Source organism: Sinohyriopsis cumingii, chromosome 11, assembly GCF_028554795.1.
Source record: "Sinohyriopsis cumingii isolate HCF-2022 chromosome 11, ASM2855479v2, whole genome shotgun sequence".
Classification (NCBI taxonomy): domain Eukaryota; kingdom Metazoa; phylum Mollusca; class Bivalvia; order Unionida; family Unionidae; genus Sinohyriopsis; species Sinohyriopsis cumingii.
Window position 1 is genome coordinate 6192258 of NC_142971.1, and position 26042 is coordinate 6218299.

Here is a 26042-nt window from a genome sequence, read left to right on the forward strand (position 1 = left end):
GCTTTCAACTATGAATGCCACTTCTTAAAATAGGAAACCTTTAGATTACATATTTTTAAAACACACAGAATTGAAGGAAGAGTATGATGATTTCAAGGCCTTTCAGTTTTTTGTAAATGACAAGCATATGCGTTATTATGTGGCTGACTTTACTAAATATAGAATAAACTTTAAATATGGCTGACATTACTAAATATAGAATAAACTTTAAATATGGCTGACATTACTAAATATAGAATAAACTTTAAATATGGCTGACATTACTAAATATAGAATAAACTTTAAATATGGCTGACATTTTTAAATATAGAATAAACTTCAAACAACTTTTAAAAAGATCAGATAAAAAATATGAACAGAATTTGACAATGTTGTACAGATATCATTCTGCTTATCTATTTCTTTGCTAATTGTGCACATTTCAGCCAATATCGGCCAGATGAATAATTTCAAACACACCGCTTTTTTTGTAATACTTACGTTCAAGTGTGGTATATCAGTCAGTGTTTTTGTTTTCTTAATTATTAATTGTAGGTTTTTTCTATCCTTACACATAATTAGTAAACAGAAACTTCACATATGCCCAGTTCTCATTCTAAGTCAGTTTAATTTTAATTTAAACCATTATTGATTATATATTGGAAGTAAAGGAAGTATATTTAATAGTATCTATTGTAGTCCTTGTTCGTTTTAGGATGTATGCAGAGCAATACCTCTTTTTTTAATGAACTAGTCTGTATTGAATATATAATTGAACAGTTAAACAGTCATGTTACTTTGTTCGACCCTTAGCACATAAAAACAACTTGACAAACATTTAAGTATTAATCCCTACAACTTGACAAACATTTAAGTATTAATCCCTACAACTTGACAAACATTTAAGTATTAATCCCCCTCTGTAGGACCTGAAGAATTTAACAAACATGTCAGTATTAACCCTTCTGTGTAAGATTTTAAAAAATGTCCATGATAACCCCTATGTATAGGATCTTGACAAACATGTCATTATTAACCCCTATGTATTGGACCTTGACAAACATGTCAGTATTAACCCCTATGTATAGGACCTTGATAAACATGTCATTATTAACCCTCTGTATAATACCTGAAGAATTTGATGAGCATGTCAATATTAACCCCTATGGATAGGACTTTGACAAATATCTCAGTATTTACCTCTCTCTGTAGAACCTGTTGAATTTGCCAAGCATATCAATATTAACTCCTCTATATAGGACCTGAAGACCATGCAGACGTTGCACAGAGCTCAGACCACCTTGAAGCAGAAAGACAACCATGCCAATGTGGCAACTGTCTTGCTTGATCGTGATGGAGAGGATACAGTTACATATATACAGCATGGGGAGACTGAGGAGGAAGTCAGTGAAAGAAAGCTGATGAAAGCCTTGGAAAGCAAATATGATGCTGTCAAGGATAGGCTCTTTCTGGAGGTGAGTTGATCAAAACATATCACACATACTTTTATAGATCTTCTTTGACAGGGAACTGTGTTTTGGTTAGGAGGGAAATAAATATATCAATTTTACATGACAATGTGTAGCTCACCTGGCTGAAGGTTAAAGAGCTTACTGTATGGCACTGAATCCATTGTATACTGTGCTGAAGGTCAAAAGAGCTCACTGTATGGCACTGAATCCATTGTATATTGTGCTGAAGGTCAAAATAGCTCACTGTATGGCACTGAATCCATTGTATACTGTGCTGAAGGTGAAAAGGGTTCACTGTATGGTACTGAATCCATTGTACATTGTGCTGAAGGTCACAATAGCTCACTGTATGGCACTGAATCCATTGTACATTGTGCTGAAGGTCAAAATAGCTTACTGTATGGCACTGAATCCATTGTACATTGTGCTGAAGGTCAAAAGAGCTTACTGTATGGCACTGAATCCATTGTACATTGTGCTGAAAGTCAAAAGAGTGAAAGTCAAAAGATCTTACTGTATGGCACTGAATCCATTGTACATTGTGCTGAAAGTCAAAAGATCTTACTGTATGGCACTGAATCCATTGTACATTGTGCTGAAAGTCAAAAGATCTTACTGTATGGCACTGAATCCATTGTACATTGTGCTGAAGGTCAAAGAGCTTACTGTATTGTATTGTACTGGCAGGATAAGAAATGTACAAAATGATGCAGACATACCATAAAATATGGTAACCATTACTAATAAAAAGAATCTTTAAATGACTCAACAGAATTTGACTAAACTTGACCAAAATCATCCTGATATAGAGTGCTTTAAGGGGGCCCCAAGTGGCCAAGTGGTCTAAAGTGCTGTCCGTTATGGATCACTGCCATCTCACCTCTGTCTGCGCCGGTTCAAGTCTCAGATCCAGCCAATGTGGGTATGTGAGAAAGCTTGCCAGTAGCTTCTCATGGGTCAGTGGTTCTTTCCAGGATTTTCCCGGGTTCTTTCTCCACCATTAATACTGGCCGCCATGCATAGCCTATCGTGTGCTGAAAAATGTCATTAAACCCCACAACAACAACATAGAGTGCTTTAAAATTAATACAGTTGATGCTGATCTGGCATCTATTATTGTCACTAAAATAAAATAAAAAATCAACAATTTCTTCTCAATCACTTCTAAATAGAATTAGATCATACTTGAAAGAAACCATCATAGCACAAAGACCTTTATATATATATATATATATATATATATATATATATATATATATATATATATATATATATATATATATATACACACACACACACAAATAATGTTGATTTGCCATTAGATATGGCAACCATTATCTTGAAATTACTCTTTCTTCAAAACTGTTGAATAAAATTTGTCCAAACATGACAGAAGGCATTCTGGCTTTAAGACATCTCCAAGTTATAAAAAAGGTGATGGTCCACCATCAAATATATCTGCAGTTACTAAGAAAATATAAACCTATAAACGAATTCTCTGAATCTATGGCCACCATAAGTACAATATCCAAAGAAAAGTTAGCCACATTACATCAAAGTAGCATAGAGGTATGCCAACATTCTCTCCACTGTGCATGTGTCAAATGCAAACAAACTTCACCTTACATATATCACTCTCTCAAAAGTACATAATAACTGGTGAGTGCCCCCACCCCCAACATGCACAATTATCAGCATTGGCATAAAGTATCCAACTAACCCGCATTTCTTGGTCAAATGCTCTTTCATTTAGCTATTAGGTACGTGTCAGACAGTGTTATTCATGTATTATGTCACATCCCAATATCAGGTGCATAAGCACAATGTCTGAGGCTTCCAAATTTACATCATCAAATCACCAGACTTTAACTTTCCTTTTTCTTATATATAAAATCGTTCAATTCTTTCATACAAAAGCCATCATGCAAAAAAGTTCATTTATGTCATGCAATTAAAGGGGTCATTCATTTTTGCAGGTTTCTTAAGAAATTTATAAAACTTGCAGACATGTAATTATTTAACTAGTTGCATCAGTGACACCAACACACACACACACACACACACACACATTATTACCATTCTGTGTCATATTTTCTTTTGGAATTAAACATTTTACCATTAAGCCAAAAGATTATCTTTTCCTGACTTAGATAACTGTAATGAATTCAGTTTTATTCACCTAATCTTTAATGTATGTTTTTTAAAATAAAATGTATTGTTTTATGTAGTAGATCACACAGCTTTTTAATATGCAAGGAACTCTGAAGTATGTGTAGGTTTTTTAATAATTGTTAATTGAAAATTCAGTAACATATGATTCAACACATGGTGATTTACACAGGCACTGATTAAGGAGTATGGAGAACAGGAATGGAACAAGTTGACAGAAATAGAGAGGCAGCGGAAACTGGTTCGCATGAAACTAAAGGAGAGAAAGCTCCGCAAAGAAGGAAAGTTGGATGAAGCTGCTGGCATTCTCGCAGATTACCAGGAGAGTGAAAAATGTAAGTTGAACTATTTCATATTTCATGGAGAAATGCACATTTTTACACATTCTGCATCTAGATCTGTTCAGTTTTATTTTCATTTTCATCACTAGTCATGCAGAGCTTATATTGAAATAAAAGTAAGTGTGTGTATATATATATATATATTAGTATGTACACTGTATCAATGATATACCACGAAATGTATACATTTTTCAATGAAAAAAAACGTTTTTTACGGAGTTTCTTTTCAATGAAAAATTTATATGAGTGGTATATCATTGATACACTGTACATACTCTACATATATTTTATTTATATCACATACACATATTTGCATACAGTGTTTCCTGTCACATGATTAAGATGTAATATTAAGTTCTTTGCATCCTGCAGTTACACTTGTACAGGTGTAAAGCAAACTGAATTGCAACTTTCTTCAAAAAATTAATAAAACAATTGTAGACTTGAACCAGTAAACCATGAAACAGAGGTCAATATCAAATCAAATGGTCCATAAAATGTCATATTCACCTAAATAAATGTTTATCATTGTGTATTATTGGATAAAGGAGACACAATATTCAGTGACTGGTAATAAATCATTTACATTCATTCGGTTAGATTAATCACTAATTATTGCAATAACTGGAAGGGAGATGAAGGAGTCTAGGTTGTACTATTTGGTAAATATAGTATTTATTTTTATAAACTGATTTTATTTTTTGTGGTATTGCCTGTCTCACACTAACGTTTGATTGTCCAGCCTTTACCTTCATAACACTTTGGAGATATTTTAATGAAACTTAGCCATTATATATCTGTAAGTCACATACCATAGTCAGTCCCTCTGCAGAAATGTCAGGACTAGATGGTGTATCACCATAGTCAGTCCCTCTGCCTAAATGTCAGGACTAGATGGTGTATCACATACCATAGTCAGTCCCTCTGCCTAAATGTCAGGACTAGATGGTGTATCACATACTATAGTCAGTCCCTCTGCCTAAATGTCAGGACTAGATGGTGTATCACTTATCATAGTCAGTCCCTCTGCCTAAATGTCAGGACTAGATGGTGTATCACTTACCACAGTCAGTCCCTCTACCTAAATGTCAGACTAGATGGTGTATCACTTACCACAGTCAGTCCCTCTGCCTAAATATCAGGACTAGATGGTGTATCACTTACCAGAGTCAGTCCCTCTGCCTAAATGTCAGGACTAGATGGTGTATCACATACCATAGTCAGTCCCTCTGCCTAAATATCAGGAATAGATGGTGTATCACTTACCATAGTCAGTCCCTCTGCCTAAATGTCAGGAATAGATGGTGTATCACATACCATAATCAGTCCCTCTGCCTAAATGTCAGGACTAGATGGTGTATCACTTACCACAGTCAGTCCCTCTGCCTAAATATCAGGACTAGATGGTGTATCACTTACCAGAGTCAGTCCCTCTGCCTAAATGTCAGGACTAGATGGTGTATCACATACCACAGTCAGTCCCTCTGCCTAAATATCAGGACTAGATGGTGTATCACTTACCAGAGTCAGTCCCTCTGCCTAAATGTCAGGACTAGATGGTGTATCACATACCATAGTCAGTCCCTCTGCCTAAATGTCAGGACTAGATGGTGTATCACTTACCATAGTCAGTCCCTCTGCCTAAATATCAGGACTAGATGGTGCATCACTTACCATAGTCAGTCCCTCTGCCTAAATGTCAGGACTAGATGGTGCATCACTTACCATAGTCAGTCCCTCTGCCTAAATGTCAGGACTAGATGGTGCATCACTTACCATAGTCAGTCCCTCTGCCTAAATGTCAGGACTAGATGGTGCATCACATACCATAGTCAGTCCCTCTGCCTAAATGTCAGGACTAGATGGTGGATCACTTACCATAGTCAGTCCCTCTGCCTAAATGTCAGGACTAGATGGTGTATCACATACCATAGTCAGTCCCTCTGCCTAAATGTCAGGACTAGATGGTGTATCACTTACCATAGTCAGTCCCTCTGCCTAAATGTCAGGACTAGATGGTGTATCACTTACCATAGTCAGTCCCTCTGCCTAAATGTCAGGACTAGATGGTGTATCACTTACCATAGTCAGTCCCTCTGCCTAAATATCAGGACTAGATGGTGTATCACTTACCATAGTCAGTCCCTCTGCCTAAATATCAGGAATAGATTGTATATCACTTACCATAGTCAGTCCCTCTGCCTAAATATCAGGAATAGATGGTGTATCACATACCATAGTCAGTCCCTCTGCCTAAATGTCAGGACTAGATGGTGTATCACTTACCATAGTCAGTCCCTCTGCCTAAATATCAGGAATAGATGGTATATCAATTACCATAGTCAGTCCCTCTGCCTAAATGTCAGGACTAGATGGTGTATCACTTACCATAGTCAGTCCCTCTGCCTAAATGTCAAGACTAGATGGTATATCACATACCATAGGCACACACCATACCTCAGTGTGAAGGTCACAGCCAGGGGATTTTTACTTATATCCTTTCCTAAATATAAATTTTGAAGCATTGAAGATATGTTAGTGAAACTTTTGTCCATGATGTAGCAGGTTTTTTTTGCTTATTTACAATCGCTGTTCTCAAGATCAAGGTCACAAGAAGGAATATTATTAAGTCCATGGCCTCTTTCTTTATCCAGTCTGTCCCATTTTAACCCCTACAGATATTTCAGTGAAGCTTTACTAGAGTCTACATCGTATGATGGAATAGTCAAGTCCTTAGCTCAGAGATCAAGGTCATGAGTAGAAGAAAGGTGATGAGTTGGGCATATGGCCATATCATGTTTCATTTACGGTACTCCTGTTTCATTTAGTGCTGGAAGAGATCTTTGGGGAATCAAAGCTGGACCAAAAGCAGAAACTACTGGAACGGCTTCGCCGTCGTAAGGAACTGATTAAACAGCGACAGGCAGAGGGCCTTACCACAGATGACACAACCATCAATACCATCATTGAGGAGGAAGAAAAAAAAGAAGAGGAGGAGAAAAAGAAGAGGAGGAGGGTATGTCCAAATGGTTAAGAAAGAACACAGGTTTACCTCTTGACAAGAATCAGTTTTCAGGTTACTGAACATACACAAGAAGAAGTAGATAATGATAGAAGGGATCACTAATTATTAATAGTAATGTTTTCTTTTTCATGCTGATAAGTCATAATAATGTCCTTGAATCAGTCATATCAACAGACCAGGTATTGATGTAGATGTTTTGTATCCTTCCTGGCAATTCGGATTTAATTGATACATCATCATCTTATCCTAATATGAAATCATTTACTACATCATCCGACACAAAATATCAATTACTTCTTCTGATGCAATGATTCTACTCACAGTTGTTTACATCCTATATTAGCACTGAAACATTATATCGGAAAATTGCTTTTAGTTAACAAGGTGATATTTATAAATGACTTAACAAGATTATATTGATATTGTTACAGCCATAAACAGTATAACCAAAAACAATGTATCAAGTCGGTACCAACATACTAATATTCTAAAATAGGTAATTTTACTGACCTTGCCAGAATACTATTATCACATGACTGTTAATTTTGATGACAACTTATCAATATCATCTGATGGGTTACTGTAAAGACATTAGCGGCATTGTAATATAATATAATGGATAATTTTTATTACATTACCTGCATACTAATATCATATGATTCGTAATTTTTAGGACATTATCTACACACTAATATCATATGCTGGGTAATTTGATGACATTACCTGCATACTGATATCATATGCTGGGTAATTTGATGACATTACCTGCATACTGATATCATATGCTGGGTAATTTTGATGACATTACCTGCATAATGATATCATATGCTGGGTAATTTTGATGACATTACCTGCATACTGATATCATATGCTGGGTAGTTTTGATGACATTACCTGCATACTGATATCATATGCTGGGTAATTTTTAGGACATTACCTGCATACTGATATCATATGCTGGGTAATTTTTAGGACATTACCTGCATACTGATATCATGCTGGGTAATTTGATGACATTACCTGCATACTGATATCATGCTGGGTAATTTGATGACATTATTAGCATACTGATATCATGCTGGGTAATTTTTGATGACATTATTAGCATACTGATATCATGCTGCATAATTTTTGATGACATTATTAGCATACTGATATCATATGCTGGGTAGTTTTTGATGACATTATTAGCATACTGATATCATGCTGGGTAATTTTTGATGATATAACCTGCATACTGATATCATATGCAGGGAAATTTTGATTACATTACCTGCATACTAGTGGGTCGATGGTTCTTTCCAGGGTTTTCCTGGGTTCTTCCTCCACCATAAATACTATCTGCCATGTATAGCCTATCGTGTGCTGAAAATGGCATTTACCCTTCAACAACAACCTGTATACTAATATCATATGCTGGGTAATTTGGATGCCATTATCTACAATTTGATATCATATGATGGTTTTGTAAAAGAGTTTCACCAAACCTAGTTTCTTAATGAGAATTCCTTCAAACATTCAAAAGGAAATGTTGAATTCAGTTGGCTAGTATACCATCTCATCAGTAAAATATGTTTTGTTTTTACCATGAATATTTCCTCACTGTGAATAAGAGAAGCAGACATATGAAACTTAAGGCTGTTAAAAATGAATGACTTTGAAATCATTTTGTTTGCCTTATGCTTATTAACAACTAGCAAGACCAAGCTGCTACATTCCACCTGTTGTATCATTGAATTTGCAAATGAAGTTAAGATGTTGTATCAGAAATTTTCAAAAATTAAACAGAAAACATCAAAGTGTAGATTTTATAAGAAAGAAATTATTGGATGGAATCTTGTTGTATATTTATACCTGTGCTTTTTATACAATTTTTGGGATTTGTGATATCTTTTCATTTTTTTGTGCTTCCTTAATATCTGTCCATATGTCCATTACCTTGTCATCTAACTAGTGAGTGGATTTCACTAAACTTAGCATTGTACTTGGTCATTTGGTAACCTTGTCAAAGGATATTATTTTATGGTATCCATGAGAAATGGTCACATGGTTCGATGTACATAAATAGCAATCATAGGGACATTTTTAAGTATTATTTTGCCAGACTTTTATATATGCTGACATAGCACACAGACACAAATATATACGGTTTCAGATTTCAGAATACAATCTTGAGTCTCGATCTTATGGTCCTTTTTATTGTTGTTAGTGGATTGAGGATTGAATAATGCATCAAAAAAATGCATGAAAATTGCTCTACTGATAAATTTCTTTGTTCCAGAATATCCTCTTAGAACTTCAAAATTGTTTTGATGATGAAAAAGCTGCAATCCTGGGAGCACTAAAAAGACAAAAGGACAAGATGGCACAAGATCGTGAGCGTCAGATTGCTATGGCAAAGCTGAGGCGTGACAAAAGGAGACTACTAAAGGAAGAAAAACTCCAGTCTGTTGCCATGCTAATCAGTTCTGCAAAAGAGTATGAACAGAGAAGAGAGGAGGGGTGAGTGCTAATTTGGCTGAGATCAGATGAAAATTATCTGTGTGTTTTTATCTTTTGCCATGTGCAATGTTTGGTTTGAGAATGAAGGTGAAGGACTGTTTAGAGCATCTTATTATATTTAATACTGTAGTATCTCTATCAGAGGTAAGAAGAGACTAAAAATTAAAAATTAATTGAATTGATATTTTAGTTTTTTGGTCCATCTTTGACTTATTTTTGTTTTGTTTGCCAGTTTTGGAATACCTGCACTTACTTGGCACAATATAGCCAGGAATGTAATGATGTGTTATTGAATCACACACACAAACACACACATACAGAGAATATAATAAGTATTCTCATTTCAAGACCCAATGTCCATATTTTAGCAGAATTTGCGTAGCTCTACTCCTCATAACTACAGTGATTGCCATGAAACCTTACAAACACGTTCATCCCATGGTCCACTTGGTCCTAAATGAAAATAGTCTTGATTGGATATAAGACATGGCTACCATGATGGTCATGTTGAAAATCCTATCATAACTCCTCCAGAACAGCATGGGTTTTTTGCCAAAAGACTTCTTATAATAATGTCTAGTTGATCCTAAATGAAATGGTGTCCCTCTGACATCCAGTATGGTCATCATGATAGTCATGTTCAAAATTTAGTTACATTTCATCTTGTTTAATGAATAGTCATATCAACACTGGGATTATGCACACAGTTGGTCGTAAAGAAAATGATGTCATGACAGCCATGTTGAAAATGTTGTTACTGCTCCTTAATGGATATATTATCATTGTGTTTTTGCTAAAAACTCTTCTTATAATGTCTAGTTGGTCTGTTATGACTTGAGGTATTAAACTATGTCATGGAAAGAAGTGAAACCAGCAAGTTTAGTAAAATCAACAGATAAATTATTTCTCTAAGCTACAAATAAAAAATTTCAGAGACACAATATTGTGAATGAAATCCCAATAATACTAACTGTCCAAAATATTGAATGTTCCGAATGAATTCCAAGTACTGAATATCCTGATACACCAATAGTCTTGAATGTCATGATGTACTAACAGTCTTGGATATCCTGATGTAATCATAGTCTTGAATGTCCTGAGACACAAATAGTCTTGAATGTCCTGTTGTGCTGCAATAATGCAATCCATAGTACATTTAAATTAGTTCTCAATAAGTCCAAAATAATGTCTTATGCAAGAAGTAAATGAGCATTTTGTAATTTCATTGAATAATTTTTTATCTAAACTCCACTTGAATGGATGGTCATATTGTCATGGGATTTTGACTAAAATACTTCATATGACATTCAGCTGATTCTAGATGAAAATGGGGCCCTAATGTGGTCATCTTGAAAATGTTGTTATTGTTACTCCTTCTGAATGGATGGTTATGTCTGTATGGGTTTTCACCAGAAGACTTCTTATGCTGTCTGTCTGGTTTTAAATGAAGTTGGTGCTGATCTGACATTCATTATGGTCGACTTTGTGACTGTCTTGAAGATCTTGTTATTGTTACTTCTTCTGAATGGTCTAAAGTGCTCTCCATTACGGATCACTGCCATCTCACCTCTCTCTGCGTGGGTTCGAGTCTCGGATTCGGCCAATGTGGATATATGAGAAAGCTTGCCAGTAGCTTCTCGAGGGTTGGTGGTTTTTTCCAGGGATTTCCTGGTTTCTTCCTCCACCATTAATACTGGCCGCCATGTATAGCCTATCGCGTGCTGAAAAATGGCGTTAAACCCTACAACAACAAATCTTCTGAGTGGATGGTCATAATAGCAATGGGATTTAATTACAAGGCTTCTTATAATGTCTAGTTGGTCTAAAATAAAAATGCTGCCAATCTGACATTTGATATAGCCATCATGGCATACATCTTAAAAATTTTATTATCTCAACTACTCCTGAATGGAGGTTGGTGGTTCTTTCCGGGGTTTTCCCGGGTTCTTCCTCCACCATTAATACTGGCCGCCATGTATAGCCTATCGTGTGCTGAAAAATGGCGTTAAGCCCCAAAACAACAACAACAACAACTCCTGAATGGATGGTCATAGTTTCATGAGGTTTTCTCTATAATGCTATCTATGATGTCTGGTTGATCCTGAATGAAAATGGTGTTCCTACAATGTTAGCCATCTTGAAAATATTATTATCATTACTCCTCTTGAGTGTATGATCATATTTACATGGGATGTTAACTAAAAAACTTAGGATGTCTTGTTGGGCCTAAATAAAAATTGTTCTGATATGACATCCAGTATGGCAGACATGGTGTTCATCTTAAGACTCTTGGTATTGAAACTCATCATAAACAGACACGGCATTCATATTAAGACTCTTGGTATTGATACTCATCATGAACAGACATGGGGTTCATCTTAAGACTCTTGGTATTGATATTCATCATGAACAGACATGGGGTTCATCTTAAGACTCTTGGTATTGAAACTCATCATGAACAGACATGGCATTCATCTTAAGACTCTTGGTATTGAAACTCATCATGAACAGACATGGGGTTCATCTTTACACTCTTAATATGATACTCATCATGAACAGACATGGTGTTCATCTTAAGACTCTTGGTATTGATACTCATCATGAACAGACATGGGGTTCATCTTAAGACTCTTGGTATTGATACTCATCATGAACAGACATGGGGTTCATCTTAAGACTCTTGGTATTGATACTCATCATGAACAGACATGGGGTTCATCTTAAGACTCTTGGTATTGATACTCATCATGAACAGACATGGCATTCATCTTAAGACTCTTGGTATTGATACTCATCATGAACAGACATGGTGTTCATCTTAAGACTCTTGGTATTGATACTCATCATGAACAGACATGGGGTTCATCTTAAGACTCTTGGTATTGATACTCATCATGAACAGACATGGTGTTCATCTTATGACTCTTGGTATTGATACTCATCATGAACAGACATGGTGTTCATCTTATGACTCTTGGTATTGATACTCATCATGAACAGCCATGGGGTTTTCACTGGAAGACTTCTTATGATGTCATGTTGGTCTGAAATTAAAATTGTATTGATTCGATATCTGTTATGGCAGCCATGGCATCTGACTCATAACTCTTGGTATCAATGCTCATCAAGCATTCTTCTCCTGAGTGGATGATTGTATCAACATGAAGTTTTCACTGACAAAACTCTTCTGTTATCTGGTAGATCCTAAACAAAAATGTTGCTGCTCAGACATCTAGCAAGACTTCTTATACTGTCACATTGAATGAAAATGATGCTAATCCGATTTCATGGCCACAGTGGCCATTTTTTAAATCTTGTTGCTTCTTCAGAATTAATAGTCGTAGCAACATGGGGTTTTCACTAAAAGGATTGATCCTAAATCAGCATGGTGTCATTCAGACCTACAAGATGGCCAGCTTGTTGAAAATCTTGTTGTAGGCACTGAACAAAAGGTCCTATTGACATGGGGTTTTCACTGATAAACTGATAATATCTATTTTGTCCTAAATAATAATGGTGCTGATAAAAGTGTCCATACTACTGTGACCTCCCAAGATTTGAAAAATCTCATAAGAGCTCTTTCTCCTATACTGATAACCTTATAAACTTTTTAATTTTTAAAATTGCTTCTTTCTTGTATTATTAAGTTTTTCTTCTAGGACAATGATGCTGATCTAACCTGTAAAATGGCTGCCTTGAGGGTCATAAATCTGTATATGGTTACTTTCCCTATTGAGTTTTCACTAAAATACTACTATAGCAATATGTAACAGGTTTGACTGAAAATGGAGCTCATCTGACTCCAACATGGTAGCATAGTGGCCATTTCAAGAATTTTTTTTATTACTGTTCTCTTTGCATGAATGGTGGCATTCACATGAGGTAGTCACTAAACATTTGTTTTACTATTTAATTGGTTTAGAATAAAAACGGTGCAGATATGGTTTCTAACACTTGTGAAGGAGTTTGAAACTAGATTTAATTAACATTGGGGTCAAGCTAACTGTTATTGCTTCCATTTTTGTATTTCATGAATATTGTGACTTGTACAATTACGATTGGATTTTGACAGACTTTGTGTTTAGTTTCATTCCAGCAAACAGATTGGTAACATCATAAGATTGATTTTAAGGTCAAACACCATAAGTCACATTTTGAACTGTACTGGCTTGTGAGTATGATAATAAAAACAGTCATTAATGGTTTATGTCATGAATGGTTTATGTCATGAATGGTTTATGTCATTAATGCTTTATGTCATTAATGGTTTATGTCACGAATGGTTTATGTCATTAATGGTTTATGTCATGAATGGTTTTTGTCATGATTGTTTTTTGTCATGCTTGGTTTTTGTCATGAATGGTTTTTGTCATGAATGGTTTATGTCATGAATGGTTTTTGTCATGATTGTTTTTTTGTCATGATTGTTTTTTGTCATGATTGTTTTTTGTCATGCTTCGTTTTTGTCATGAATGGTTTTTGTTTTATATTCTGTGTCTGGATATATCTGATGAATACATTCAATTATGCGACTTGTTTTTTCTTCTCAAAAGATATCTACTTATAGATTTAACCAAGCATAGCATGTAAGTGAATCTTGACATTGTTGGAGACAAGTTCACTGATTTTCTTTACAAGATATCAGGCTCAGTATGAAAGGCCATAACAAAGAGTTTTTTTACTATGCTTACATACTTAATCTTGTGAACACATTAACTCAGACATGTAAGAAAATATTTTTGTTGCCAAATTTGGATTGTTGGATTAGGTTTGGTTTGTCACAGTTTTTCAAAATGTCAGAGACAGTTTTGATACTCGGCAGTTAATGGACCAAACAATTGGACTTATCATAAATTCCTGTAAATTCTTTTCAGTCAGTAGAGGGTCAGTAGGCACTCTTGTAGTTCGAGTTGTTGTTCATTTTTACTCTGGGCCAGATGTAATGGTGTTGTTAGAGTTGTTGTTCCTTTGGACATGGAGCCTGATGTAGTTTATGACAGAGCATTGTGACTTCAATCTAAGTGGGTTGAGATGAAACTTGGCATGTTATGGTTATCTGAAGATGCACATACAAGTATTGACAAATCACTTCACTTTTGGTGTATTTATTAAGAGTTATTGCCCTTTACATCCTGCAGAAGAATGCAGTACAAGACAGAATCTTTTGTATGTAGTGCAACTTGTCTGGACAGCTTTAAAACTTTTTAATGATGCACAATAACAGTCATTGTGCTTCCATGATTTTTGTAAGTGTTATTGCCATTTATGACTTATAGCTGGATGCAGTGCTTCCATGATTTTTGTAAGTGTTATTGCCATTTATGACTTTCAGCTGGATGCAGTGCTTCCATGATTTTTGTAAGTGTTATTGCCATTTATGACTTATAGCTGGATGCAGTGCTTCCATGATTTTTGTAAGTGTTATTGCCATTTATGACTTACGGCTGGGTGCAGTGCTTTCATGATTTTTGTAAGTGTTATTGCCATTTATGACTTACAGCTGGATGCAGTTTGTGACAAAATGTTGTTAACTACTCTAATGGCTGGTGAACTTTAAAAAAAATATTATGGTCATCACTAGATGCTTTACATGTTGACCAGTCTTTGCACTTACACTGTTCATAGAAGAGTTATGTACATTTTGTAAATTAGACTTAATTTGGAGTGAGTCGTGGACAGAGGCAGGGGTATGTATAAATTAGCAAATTGCTAACATTCCCATAGTTTCAACACAGAGTTTTATCCCTTTGATTAGATTAGAACAGAATGAATTTCTTAATATTTACATGCAGTTGTGAATATACATATAAAACTACTACAGTAAAAACCTATCTTGAGAGACAGTCCATTTTGCCAGCAAAGTGGTTGCTCAAAACAGATGATCTGTCAGAGCAGATTTGTACAGGAAGGCCAATTTTCAAGTCAGAATTCACATGGGATTAAGAAGGAAAATTACCTTGCTATATTTTGTTCTTTATTCATAATTTTTCTTAAAGTATTACATGCATCATCTATAAACAAAATAATTATATTGCACTTAAAATACATTGATTGTAACAAGATCATTTCATATGAAGTTCACATGTAGTCTACTTTTATATGAATTGCAAAGTTAACTATAAAGCACCAATTTCTTATCCCATCTGTAAATTGTAAAGTTAAGTATAATAACACTTGCTAAATGAATTTATTTTGAACCAAAAGTAAAATGTAAGTCATCCACAAAATAAATAATAAACGTATCAACTCATTAACAAAAGAATGTAGCAGATCTCTGACCTTGATATGTGCAGGCTCTAATAGCAGTAACATTTGTAAAACAATGAAGAATAAACATTTTTATTTTTACAGTAAGTAGAAAATTAACCCATCCAGAAAATGCAAATACCATATCAAGGGAAAATATTTCATTTATTCCAATCATTTGAACTCCACAGACCCATCATGCTGCAGTGAAAGTTGAATGGGAAGATTTCACATTAGAACATTATCTAAATGATGAAGATTTTCACAACAAGCAGTATGAACCTTTAAAATATTGTCAGTCCTGGTTACTAATCCTTTAAAGACAAAATGGTTAAGTATAATAGGGATTTTAAACACTGTGATACTACAATGGCTTTTTGTGACATGTAATTAAGTATGGTTTACAGTCTGTGGTATACAGATTTACTTTATATGAATCTAACAAAACTGGTAACCAGACTCAGTGTTTCTCTCATTGTTTTGTGCATCTCATTTCTGAACCAATCGGACTGTGCCTGCAGTCATTGTTAGAAATGATTAAATAACAATCCATATTGTTTATAATTGGTGTTGCAATACGATCATTCAGGGCAGTGTTGAAACACGTATTTTGCAAACAGAATAATTTTTGCTGATCACATTTAGCAGGTGGTCACTCACACCAGAGCATTTAATACATAGTAAAATGAATCTGTGCACAATGATTTTGATTTTAAATGACAGGTGGTTGCTTATAGAAGAATTTATTAAAATTGGATTTTTGATGCTATCTATTAGATTTTTTGTACAACCAGAACATAACTGTTGTCCTTGAAAAAGTTACTTTTTCACTGTTATCTGATTAATCCTTTTGCATACAGCCTTTCAGCAGAACGAGAACGTCAGCGAGCTGTGGCTCGTGAGCGACTGTCAGCCAGAATAAAAAAGCGACAGGGAAAGAATAGCACTGAGGAGAATCTGAAAGACAAGAAGCAGAGTCAGTTAGAAGAAGTTGTACAAGATGCCACTGAAGGTGTGTATTGGACATTTTAATTATTGTCTTGATACCAAACATAGGTTGGACATAAGCAGTGAGATAACACATTTGTTGTTGTAGTTATTTTTGTAGTCAGTGGCATCAGAGTTTAATTTTTTCATTTATTTCCATTTCTTCTGTCATTTATATTCATGAAAACATTGGTATATTTATGTGAGAGGTATTACAGCAAGTAATAGGTCACAGTAACCTGTTTTCATGCTCCACTGGTAACTGGTAGTTTTTTGCACCATTTCCTTGAGATTTTTGCATACATGTGCATTTAACTTCAAGGATTTAATTTTGACAAACTGATAACATAGATCTGGCAAGCCTGGAATAAAATATGCTGTACATTAGAATTTGTTTTTCATTGGTTTGTATTATATTATACAGAAGAAAACTTTTGTTCATATCTTTTTAGACTATGCACTTCCTTAACTGAGTAAATAGCTTACTTTTCATTTTAAGATATTAAAGTCAGCCTTGAATAGTTAGTAATGTTTAAAGATTGGTGTGTTCATTTGTTGTAATTTGTGTGAAAGATTTGTATTGAAAGCTCGCAGGAAAAGGCACATTTAGTTAGTTCAAAAAGTCCAAAATTCAGTTTTGGCAGGTGGGGCTTTATCTCAATTGAACCCTGTGCTCCTTACTGGTTTGTTGCCCTAGGACCCATGGTATGCTTTCATTGGTTGTGCAAATTTTACTTCTATATCACTGCTTCTTTTTAAAAAACACTCAACAAAATGTGATCAAATTTGACATAAAACGTCTTGACATGAAGGTCTTTTAAATAGATGATACCAGTCTGCCTTCAAATATGACTGTCATTGCTAAAAATAAGAAAAAGGAAATGCAGAAATAACATTAAAATATTTTGTGAAGATCATGAATTTCTTGACAAGGTATAAGACTATAGAATGTGAGTTATGTTACAGAAACAGTTACCATTTATAGACTGCATAAATGTTTTGTTCCAGTGTTAAGAAGAAGAAAGGATCTACCCTGAGAGTGCTAAAGGAATTGACACCAAAAAAATTTGAAAATACATGAAATTCTGTCTTATGGGATTGAATAATATATTATTTAACCATATATCAGCAAAATTACATGCATTTTTTGTTAGGAATTTTAGGTTCTAATCCTTTTTCATGATAATCTGGCAAGGTTCAATTAGCCCACTGCAGATGGCTGATTTGATTAAATGGAAAAACTCAAATGAAATTGGAAGGTATTATTATTTTAAATGTCAAAAATAATATTAGATAATCTTTAATATCAGGAAGTCAGTTTCTTGTATCATGAAATGAACTTATTTATTATTTACATATACTATAAAATGATTTCGTTTCTTTAAAGCATTTAATACACTTACAAACTCAAAATAGTTGGTAGATTTAGAACTGTCAAATTTTTTTTCTTCTTGTAATTAATATACCTACTGCATATAACAGTAGTTGGGAATTGTCCTACATAATGGTAATTATTTTCACCAATGAAGAATATGAGAATATTTTTAATATGCAAAACATACAAGAGTGTAAAATATGAGAAATACTAACAAATACATTTGTATATTTAGCTACTAAGTGCCTGATACATATGTTTTAACATGCCAGTTGATTTTTTATCGTGTTCAACAGTTAGATGTATTGTTTGTAACTTGCATTATATGGCCCTGAATTACCATATATTCTTGCTTATAAGTCGAGCCCAAATACAAAACTGCACAGACCCATATTTGCTGTCACATAATGTGCCAGCAGATATGGTTCTGTGCACTTTATTAGGAGTAATCAGTAGAACAAACAACATAGACCCTAATCTGCAAGCACAGTATGATACAGCAGATCAGTATCTTTGTTGTTTGCAGTTATAAGTCAGTATAGATGGTTGCATGTGCAAAACGATATTGCGCTCAAGTGGAACATGAAATTTGAAACATCCGATGGCATAAAATTACAGGCATCAAACCAGCTTCCTGATACCTTTCTATGAACTCAGTGATTTTCGTGGGGTTCAATTTTGATGTTTTGTACATAAAGTAGACATTTTCATTGATATATAATTTGGTGGATTTGGGAAGCAGTCTTGTTGTTTTTTCATTGGTGTTAAAATTCATGGCTTGTAGCCACCAAAATATCCACAAAAGTTTTCAGCCCACCAATAAAATAGAATTTGTGATATCTGGAAACTTGTGGTGTGATGATTAATCATAATAATTGAATATTGGTCAGAAACATCAATCGACCAAGCATTTTAATATGATTTTCCACAGTTGAGTATATTTATTTTTTTTATAAACTTTTTACATTATGAAATAAAGTTATACAGGAAAAGTAAAATATGTGGATAATGGCTTTCAGTTATATCCTTTGGTTGTTCTGTACAATCCAAGCCCCAAGAATGTGGCAGATGACAAACATGCTGGTAAACTTTTGAGCTTGACTAGATGCAGCAGATTAACCATCACAAGTATGCAAAAAGTTACATTGTCTATGAAAATAATGTAGAAAAATATCAGATAATATTAAAAATGACTCCAGCGGAGTAAATTTGATGGTTGGACCCAAATTTGATCTTTAAATTTCAACCAGTTCCAAACACTAAAGGGAAACTTCCAGTGTACAGTACATTTTCTATAACTCAAGCAGTAATCACTCAAATTCTTGGCACAACTAGTAGGATTAAATATGCAGTCCCAGAATCAAGCTGTCTTTGGCCTGCAACCTAAAGACTTGAACAAAAACACTTAAGGCAACATCATTTTGATTATTTAGAACGTTTTACTATAAGTGAAATAAGGCTCATACAGGTCCATGAGTGTTTGGAATAAACCATTTGTGCCTTTTTAAATTTCTTGTTGCAGTTGAATTAAACATGCTATTGCATGCCTCTGCTCAGGATTTCTTCAATGAAAAGACCATATGGCCAACCCAATAAACTATACTAACTAGTGCATATCTCAGCTCAGAAATTCTGCCATAAGAACATAGGACCAGTCTCTGCACATAATTTCTTCCATGATGAGACCTTGGGGCCAGCCCAATAAATTATACTGTTGCATGCTTCTGTACAGAATTTATTCCATGATAAGTATATGGGGACATCCCAATAAATTATATTATTGCATGCTTCTGTGCAGAATTTGTTCCATGATAAGACCATGGGGCCAGCCCAATAAATTATACTGGTGCGTGCCACTGTACAAAATTTCTTCCATGATAAGTCTATGGGGACATCCCAATAAATTATACTGTTGCATGCTTCTGTACAGAATTTCTTCCATGATAAGTCTATGGGGACATTCCAATAAATTATACTGTTGCATGCTTCTGCGCAGAATTTGTTCCATGATAAGACCATGGGGCCAGCCCAATAAATTATACTGTTGCATGCTTCTGTACAGAATTTCTTCCATGATAAGACCATTGGGCCAGTCCAATAAATTATACTATTGTATGCATCTGTACAGAATTTCTTCCAAGACCATGGGGCCTGCCCAATAAATTATACTGTTGCATACTTCTGTACAGAATTTCTTCCATGATTAGGCCATGGGACCAGCCCAATAAATTATACTGTTGCATGCTTCTGTACAGAATTTCTTCCATGATAAGACCATGAGGCCAGTCCAATAAATTATACTGTTGTATGCCTCTGTACAGAATTTCTTCCATAATAAGACCATGGGGCCTGCCCAATAAATTATACTGTTGCAAGCTTCTGTACAGAATTTTTTCCATGACTAGACCATGGGGCCAGCCCAATGAATTATACTGTTGCATGCTTCTGTACAGAATTTCTTCCATGATAAGACCATGAGGCCAGCTCAATAAATTATGCTGTTGCATGCTTCTGTACAGAATTTCTTCCATGATAAGACCATGGGACCAGCCCAATAAATTATGCTGTTGCATGCTTCTGTACAGAATTTCTTCCATGAAAAGACCATGAGGCCAGCCCAATAAATTATACTGTTGCATTATTCTGTACAGAATTTCTACCATGAGGCCAGCCCAATAAATTATACAGTTGCATGCCTCTGTACAGATTTTCTTTCATGATAGGACCATGGGGCAAGCCCAATAATTTATATTGTTGCATGCCACTGTACAGAATTTCTTCCAAGATAAGACCATGGGGAAAGCCCAATAAATTTTGCCAAAAGTAGAGGGTGAGCTGATTGTAAAACAGAGATATCCTTAGGGATATTTGCCAGAATGATTATTGGTGGAGTTGGGTGAGGGTGGTCAAATCATCAAATGTGGGTGTATCATTACATAAATTTGGTATATACTGTTAAGGATGATCAGTTGGGAAAAGATGAAGTATTAAAATTATTAAAATATTTTTACATAGCTTATGGTCCATAGTATCTAGGTTCGCTAAAGTTAGGGTCATTACATTGAAAAGAATGAGAAAATTACCTACACTGACTGTCTGTACAATAATAGTTGAGTGATCATTTGCAAGCTCATCAGATTTGCACAGGCTGATGATCATAAACTCCTTTTTTCAAATTTGTAACAGGTTGTAAATTGATAAAAATTTCCCCAAATCGTTTTTACTTTTTGTTGACTTTATCATTTTCTTTCACTGAATTTTCGTGCAGTTATTAAAATTCTGTAAGCATTTTTCTGTTTTATTGTTTGATAAGAAACAGTAAAACTTTGTCAATCCAGGCACTCCCATGGTTCATATTGTGATGATATACACTCAGGTAAAAGAGTGAAGCCATATTGATGATGTGATAATGTAATGATCACATGATTTCAAGCTGTGCGTACAGTATGTGTTGATTTGCAGAAGTGGGCAACTGTAAGTGTCAGGTCTCATCTGCTGTTTGCATACTTTAGGGAGGACTGTAGCAGATGCAGTTCTGGAGACTGTGGATACACGCCAAGAAGAGGAAAGAAACCTAATGGTTAGCCTGATTGAAAATGTCAGGGCAGACAAAACACTCACCGACAAGGCCAAGAATATGTCAGATGAGGTGAGTCACTATTTTTTGTCCCCAATTTGATGCTCCACTGACTTGGCAATTCTATTGAAGCCTAAATGAAGAAATCACCCCCAGTTGTTTCCATGTAGACATCAATAAAATATTGAAGTCTGCAGCGTTTGATTTGATGAATAAAACATTAATGACTTAGAATACAACCTAATCAGTCAAACAGAGCACTTTATCAAGTCTGCGTTTGGAATTTAATTCGTGACATCTCATTTATCGTGTTCATCATCAAATAATCTGCTTGACTATTTTAATTTAATATTTTTTCTTTGTTGATCCAGTTATTTTATCAAATCCTAAGTGAAGGAAATCTCACTTAGTTGTTTCCAAGTAGACATCAATAACAAACTGAAGTCCTCAGCATTTGATACGATGGATAAGACATAAATCAGACATAATGCAGTCTAATCAGTCAAACATGGCACTTTATCAAGTCAGTTTTGAATTTAACTCATGACATCTCGCTTAGATAGAAAATATGTTCATCATTTAACAATCTGTTTGCTAGACTATTTTAATTAATTCTTAAATCTTGTTGATATAACTTTGATCTTTTTTCACATTTTTTTAATTAAATATGCATATATACTGCTTATCTTAAAGTGTGATATATGAACTGAAAATCAGCTTGTGTCTAAAGAAAGATTGCAAAGAGGAAATTTTAACAGCTTTTCATACACAAACATGCCATGTTGTATATCAATGTCTGTTTACCTTATCATATACCCTAGCTTATGAGTCAAAATGCAGACTGCATTGACCCATATCTGCTGTCAAATAATGCACTAGCTTATCTGGGTCTGTGTGGTTTTATTAGGAGTAATCAGTAGAACAAAGAACATAGATCCTGATCTGCAGACACATTATGATGTGGTGGATCAGGATCACTGTTGTTTGTAGTTGATTTGACTTATAAGCAAGTATATATGGTACCCTCATAAACTGGATTCTTATTTAGACTTTTATTAGACATAAGCCAGTCACTGCCAATTCAGGGAGCCAGATTTCATGCTTTGTCATTTTTGTGCTAATTTGATCATCATAAATGCCAGTAAAGTAAATAAAAGAATGAAATTAATATTTAGCCCAATCAGAAGAGAATGATAATTTTGTGGATGTATCCAGGTGCATTACTAATAAAATAAATTAGTTTTATATCCCTTTATATAAATGTATGAACCAAGAACTTCTACTTTGAGTACATTTGTTCATTTTTAATTGTATATTGTTTTTGAAGTTGTTGTATACAATAACTTTATAAATTAACAACAGTAGTTATTGTAAAGTTTAATAGTATTCCATTAGTATTTTAAGTATCTGACATGAAAATATGCAAAAACAGAAGATAACAATGACTGTTTTGAACTTTAGTCATTATGAACTTCTACACCCACAAAATTTCCTTAGTTTTGCCTTCATTTTGTTTTGGTTTGAGAGAGAAGTAATATTGACCCAAATGCTATTGTCCAGCAAGGTCCCTTCATACACTGACTTTAAAATAATGCAGGGCTGTTTCATAACCAAGTGGTTTACCTGGTCCTGCAATGGCATTGTGCCATTTCCTTGACACACCTGATCTTGAAATGGTATATGTCATTTTGTAACCAACCAGTTTTTATCTACATTATCATATCCAGAAAGGAGCACAGTAAAGTTTCAAAACCAGAATGTATTTTGTTGTTGTTTTACTGCTTTAAGCCAAAGTCATTTCTAAAATACTAATTTTTAGTCATTTCTAAAATACTAATTTCTAAAGTCATTTCTAAAATATTAATTTCTAAAGTCATTTCTAAAATACTACTTTCTAAAGTCATTTCTAAAATACTAATTTCTAGTCATTTCTAAAATACTAATTTCTAAAGTCATTTCTAAAATACTAATTTCTAAAGTCATTTCTAAAATACTAATTTCTAGTCATTTTTAAAAGACAAATTTCTAGTCATTTCTAAAATAGTAATTTCTAAAGTCATTTTTAAAATACAAATTTCTAAAGTCATTTCTAAAATACTAATTCTGCATCCATTAATAAGTCTAAAATGAGTGATTTTCATTTTATTCTGAAATGACTGTTCATAGTCACCTGTGTGATTTTGAAACCTCATGGTGCTATTATTTATTTCTTGTAATTATTTGAAGGTGTATATACAAAATTTGACTTTGGTACTTAGAGAGATATATAATCGAATAAAGAAATAAATGTGAGGAAAAATTATTTTATCAGTTCACTGTACATTGATCTGTAAGTCAGTAACTATTAAAATGCTACTTCATTCAACTCTGTGTGGGTTTGAGTCTCAGGTTCGGCTAATGTGGGTATGTGAGAAAGCTTTCCAGTAGCTTTTCATGGGTCAGTGGTTCTTTCCATGGTCTTCCTGGGTTCTTCCTCCACCATTTTTATTGGTTGCCATGTATAGCCTATCTTGTGATGAAAAATGGCGTTAAACCCTACAACAACGACAGCAACAAATCCTTCATTCATTATACTTATGTTTACCATATGTACTTGCTTATAAGATGACTGGCTGCAAACAACAAAGATCATGATCTGCTGTAGTATAATGCACCTGCAGATCAGGATCTGTTTTGTTTGTTCAACTGATTACTTCTAACAAACTGCAGAGACCCAGATTTATTGGCTCATTATGTTATGGCAGATCTGGGTCTGGGCAGTTTGCAGTTGGAATCAACTTATAAGTGAGAAAATATGGTAGTTTTCAGAATGTTTAAGGAAGCTATTTATTCATATTTTTTCCCTGTTACTTTACTGTGCAGGTGTTGTGAAACAATTTGTAACATCACAACGAGGTAAAGTAAGAGTAAATTGCTTTGTTACAAAATGGCTTGTGGACATTTCAAGATTGTAGTCATGAAAGTGCCATTTCAGGACCAGGTGAAGTGGGTAAACTGCTTGGTTATGAAGTGTCCCAAGGCCAGGAAAATGCATGAAATGGCATTGAGCTGTTTCAGGGTTAGGAGTTTGACCCATTTTGCCATCAATGTGGGTATGTGGGAAAGCTTGCCAGTAGCTTCCTGTGGGTCAGTGGTTCTTACTGGGATTTCCCAGGTTCATCATATCATGTGCTAAAAAATGGTGTTAAACCCAAAACAGCAACAACATCCCATTGCCATTTTGAGACTGATGATAAGATCATGAAACAGTATCCCACACCTTGTCATGAAATAGTATCCCATACATAGTCATTAAACAGTATCCCACACCTTGTTATGAAATAGTATCCCACACCTGGTCATGAAACATTATCCTACAAATGGTCATGAAACCATATCCCACACCTGGCCATGAAACAGTATCCAACACATGGTCATGAAATAGTATCCCACACATGGTCATGAAACAGTATCCTACACATGGTGTTGAAACAGTATCCCACACATGGTCATGAAATAGTATCCCACACCTGGTCATGAAACAGTATCATACACATGGTCATGAAATAGTATCCCACACCTGGTCATGAAACAGTATCCTACACATGGTCATGAAATAGTATCCCACACATGGTCATGAAACAGTATCCAACACATGGTCATAAAACCGTATCCCACACATGGTCATGAAACAGTATCCCACACATGGTCATGAAACAGTATCCTACACATGGTGATGAAACAGTTTCCCACACATGGTCATGAAACAGTATCCCACACACGGTCATGAAACACCCTGGTACCTTTTTGAAATGCTGCTGGTCATGAAATGGCCCCCAGCATCATTAAATTGTTAGCCAGATACATATATTCTTAGACACCACTATAAAAGAGGGTAGTTTTTAGCATTAATAGTCATAGACCATAGACCAGAAGAGCTTAGGGAATGACCTGTTAAGCATTGTTTGTTGTCTGTAATCTGCTTCATCATCTATCTCTCTGTTCGCACAAGTTGCCATTGCTTTTCACACACCACTTGAACGATTGCCATAAAGGATTACACACACCTTCATCCAATTTCCTAGTTGGTCCTATCCAATATAGCCACCAATGTGGAAAGTCATATCAACATAGAGTTTTCACCAGAAAACTTCTCATATCTAACTTGTCCTGAATGTCCTAAATGAATGAGGTGATGATCTGATATCCAATATAATCACAATGAAAGCAATTGGGAAAATCTTGTTATCACTACTCTTCTAAATGGATAGTCATATGAACATGGAGTTTCACCAAAAGACTTCTTACGATATCTAGTTGATCATAAATGAAAATGGTGTTGATCTTGCATCCAGTATGGCCACCATGATGATCTTCAAGAAAGTCTTGT

General features: G+C 34.7%; 1 protein-coding gene across 1 annotated transcript in view; it reads left to right on the forward strand.

The window, feature by feature from the left end:
• The window catches only part of LOC149787561 (uncharacterized), a 215877-nt gene that overhangs the window by 110008 nt on the left and 79827 nt on the right, over nt 1-26042 (forward strand). The window contains exons 33-38 of the mRNA XM_089973710.1: nt 1239-1454; nt 3793-3955; nt 6790-6977; nt 9268-9488; nt 16595-16746; nt 21609-21745. Of these exons, the coding sequence (XP_089829836.1) occupies nt 1239-1454; nt 3793-3955; nt 6790-6977; nt 9268-9488; nt 16595-16746; nt 21609-21745 (1077 nt within the window). The remainder of the gene's footprint in view (nt 1-1238; nt 1455-3792; nt 3956-6789; nt 6978-9267; nt 9489-16594; nt 16747-21608; nt 21746-26042) is intronic.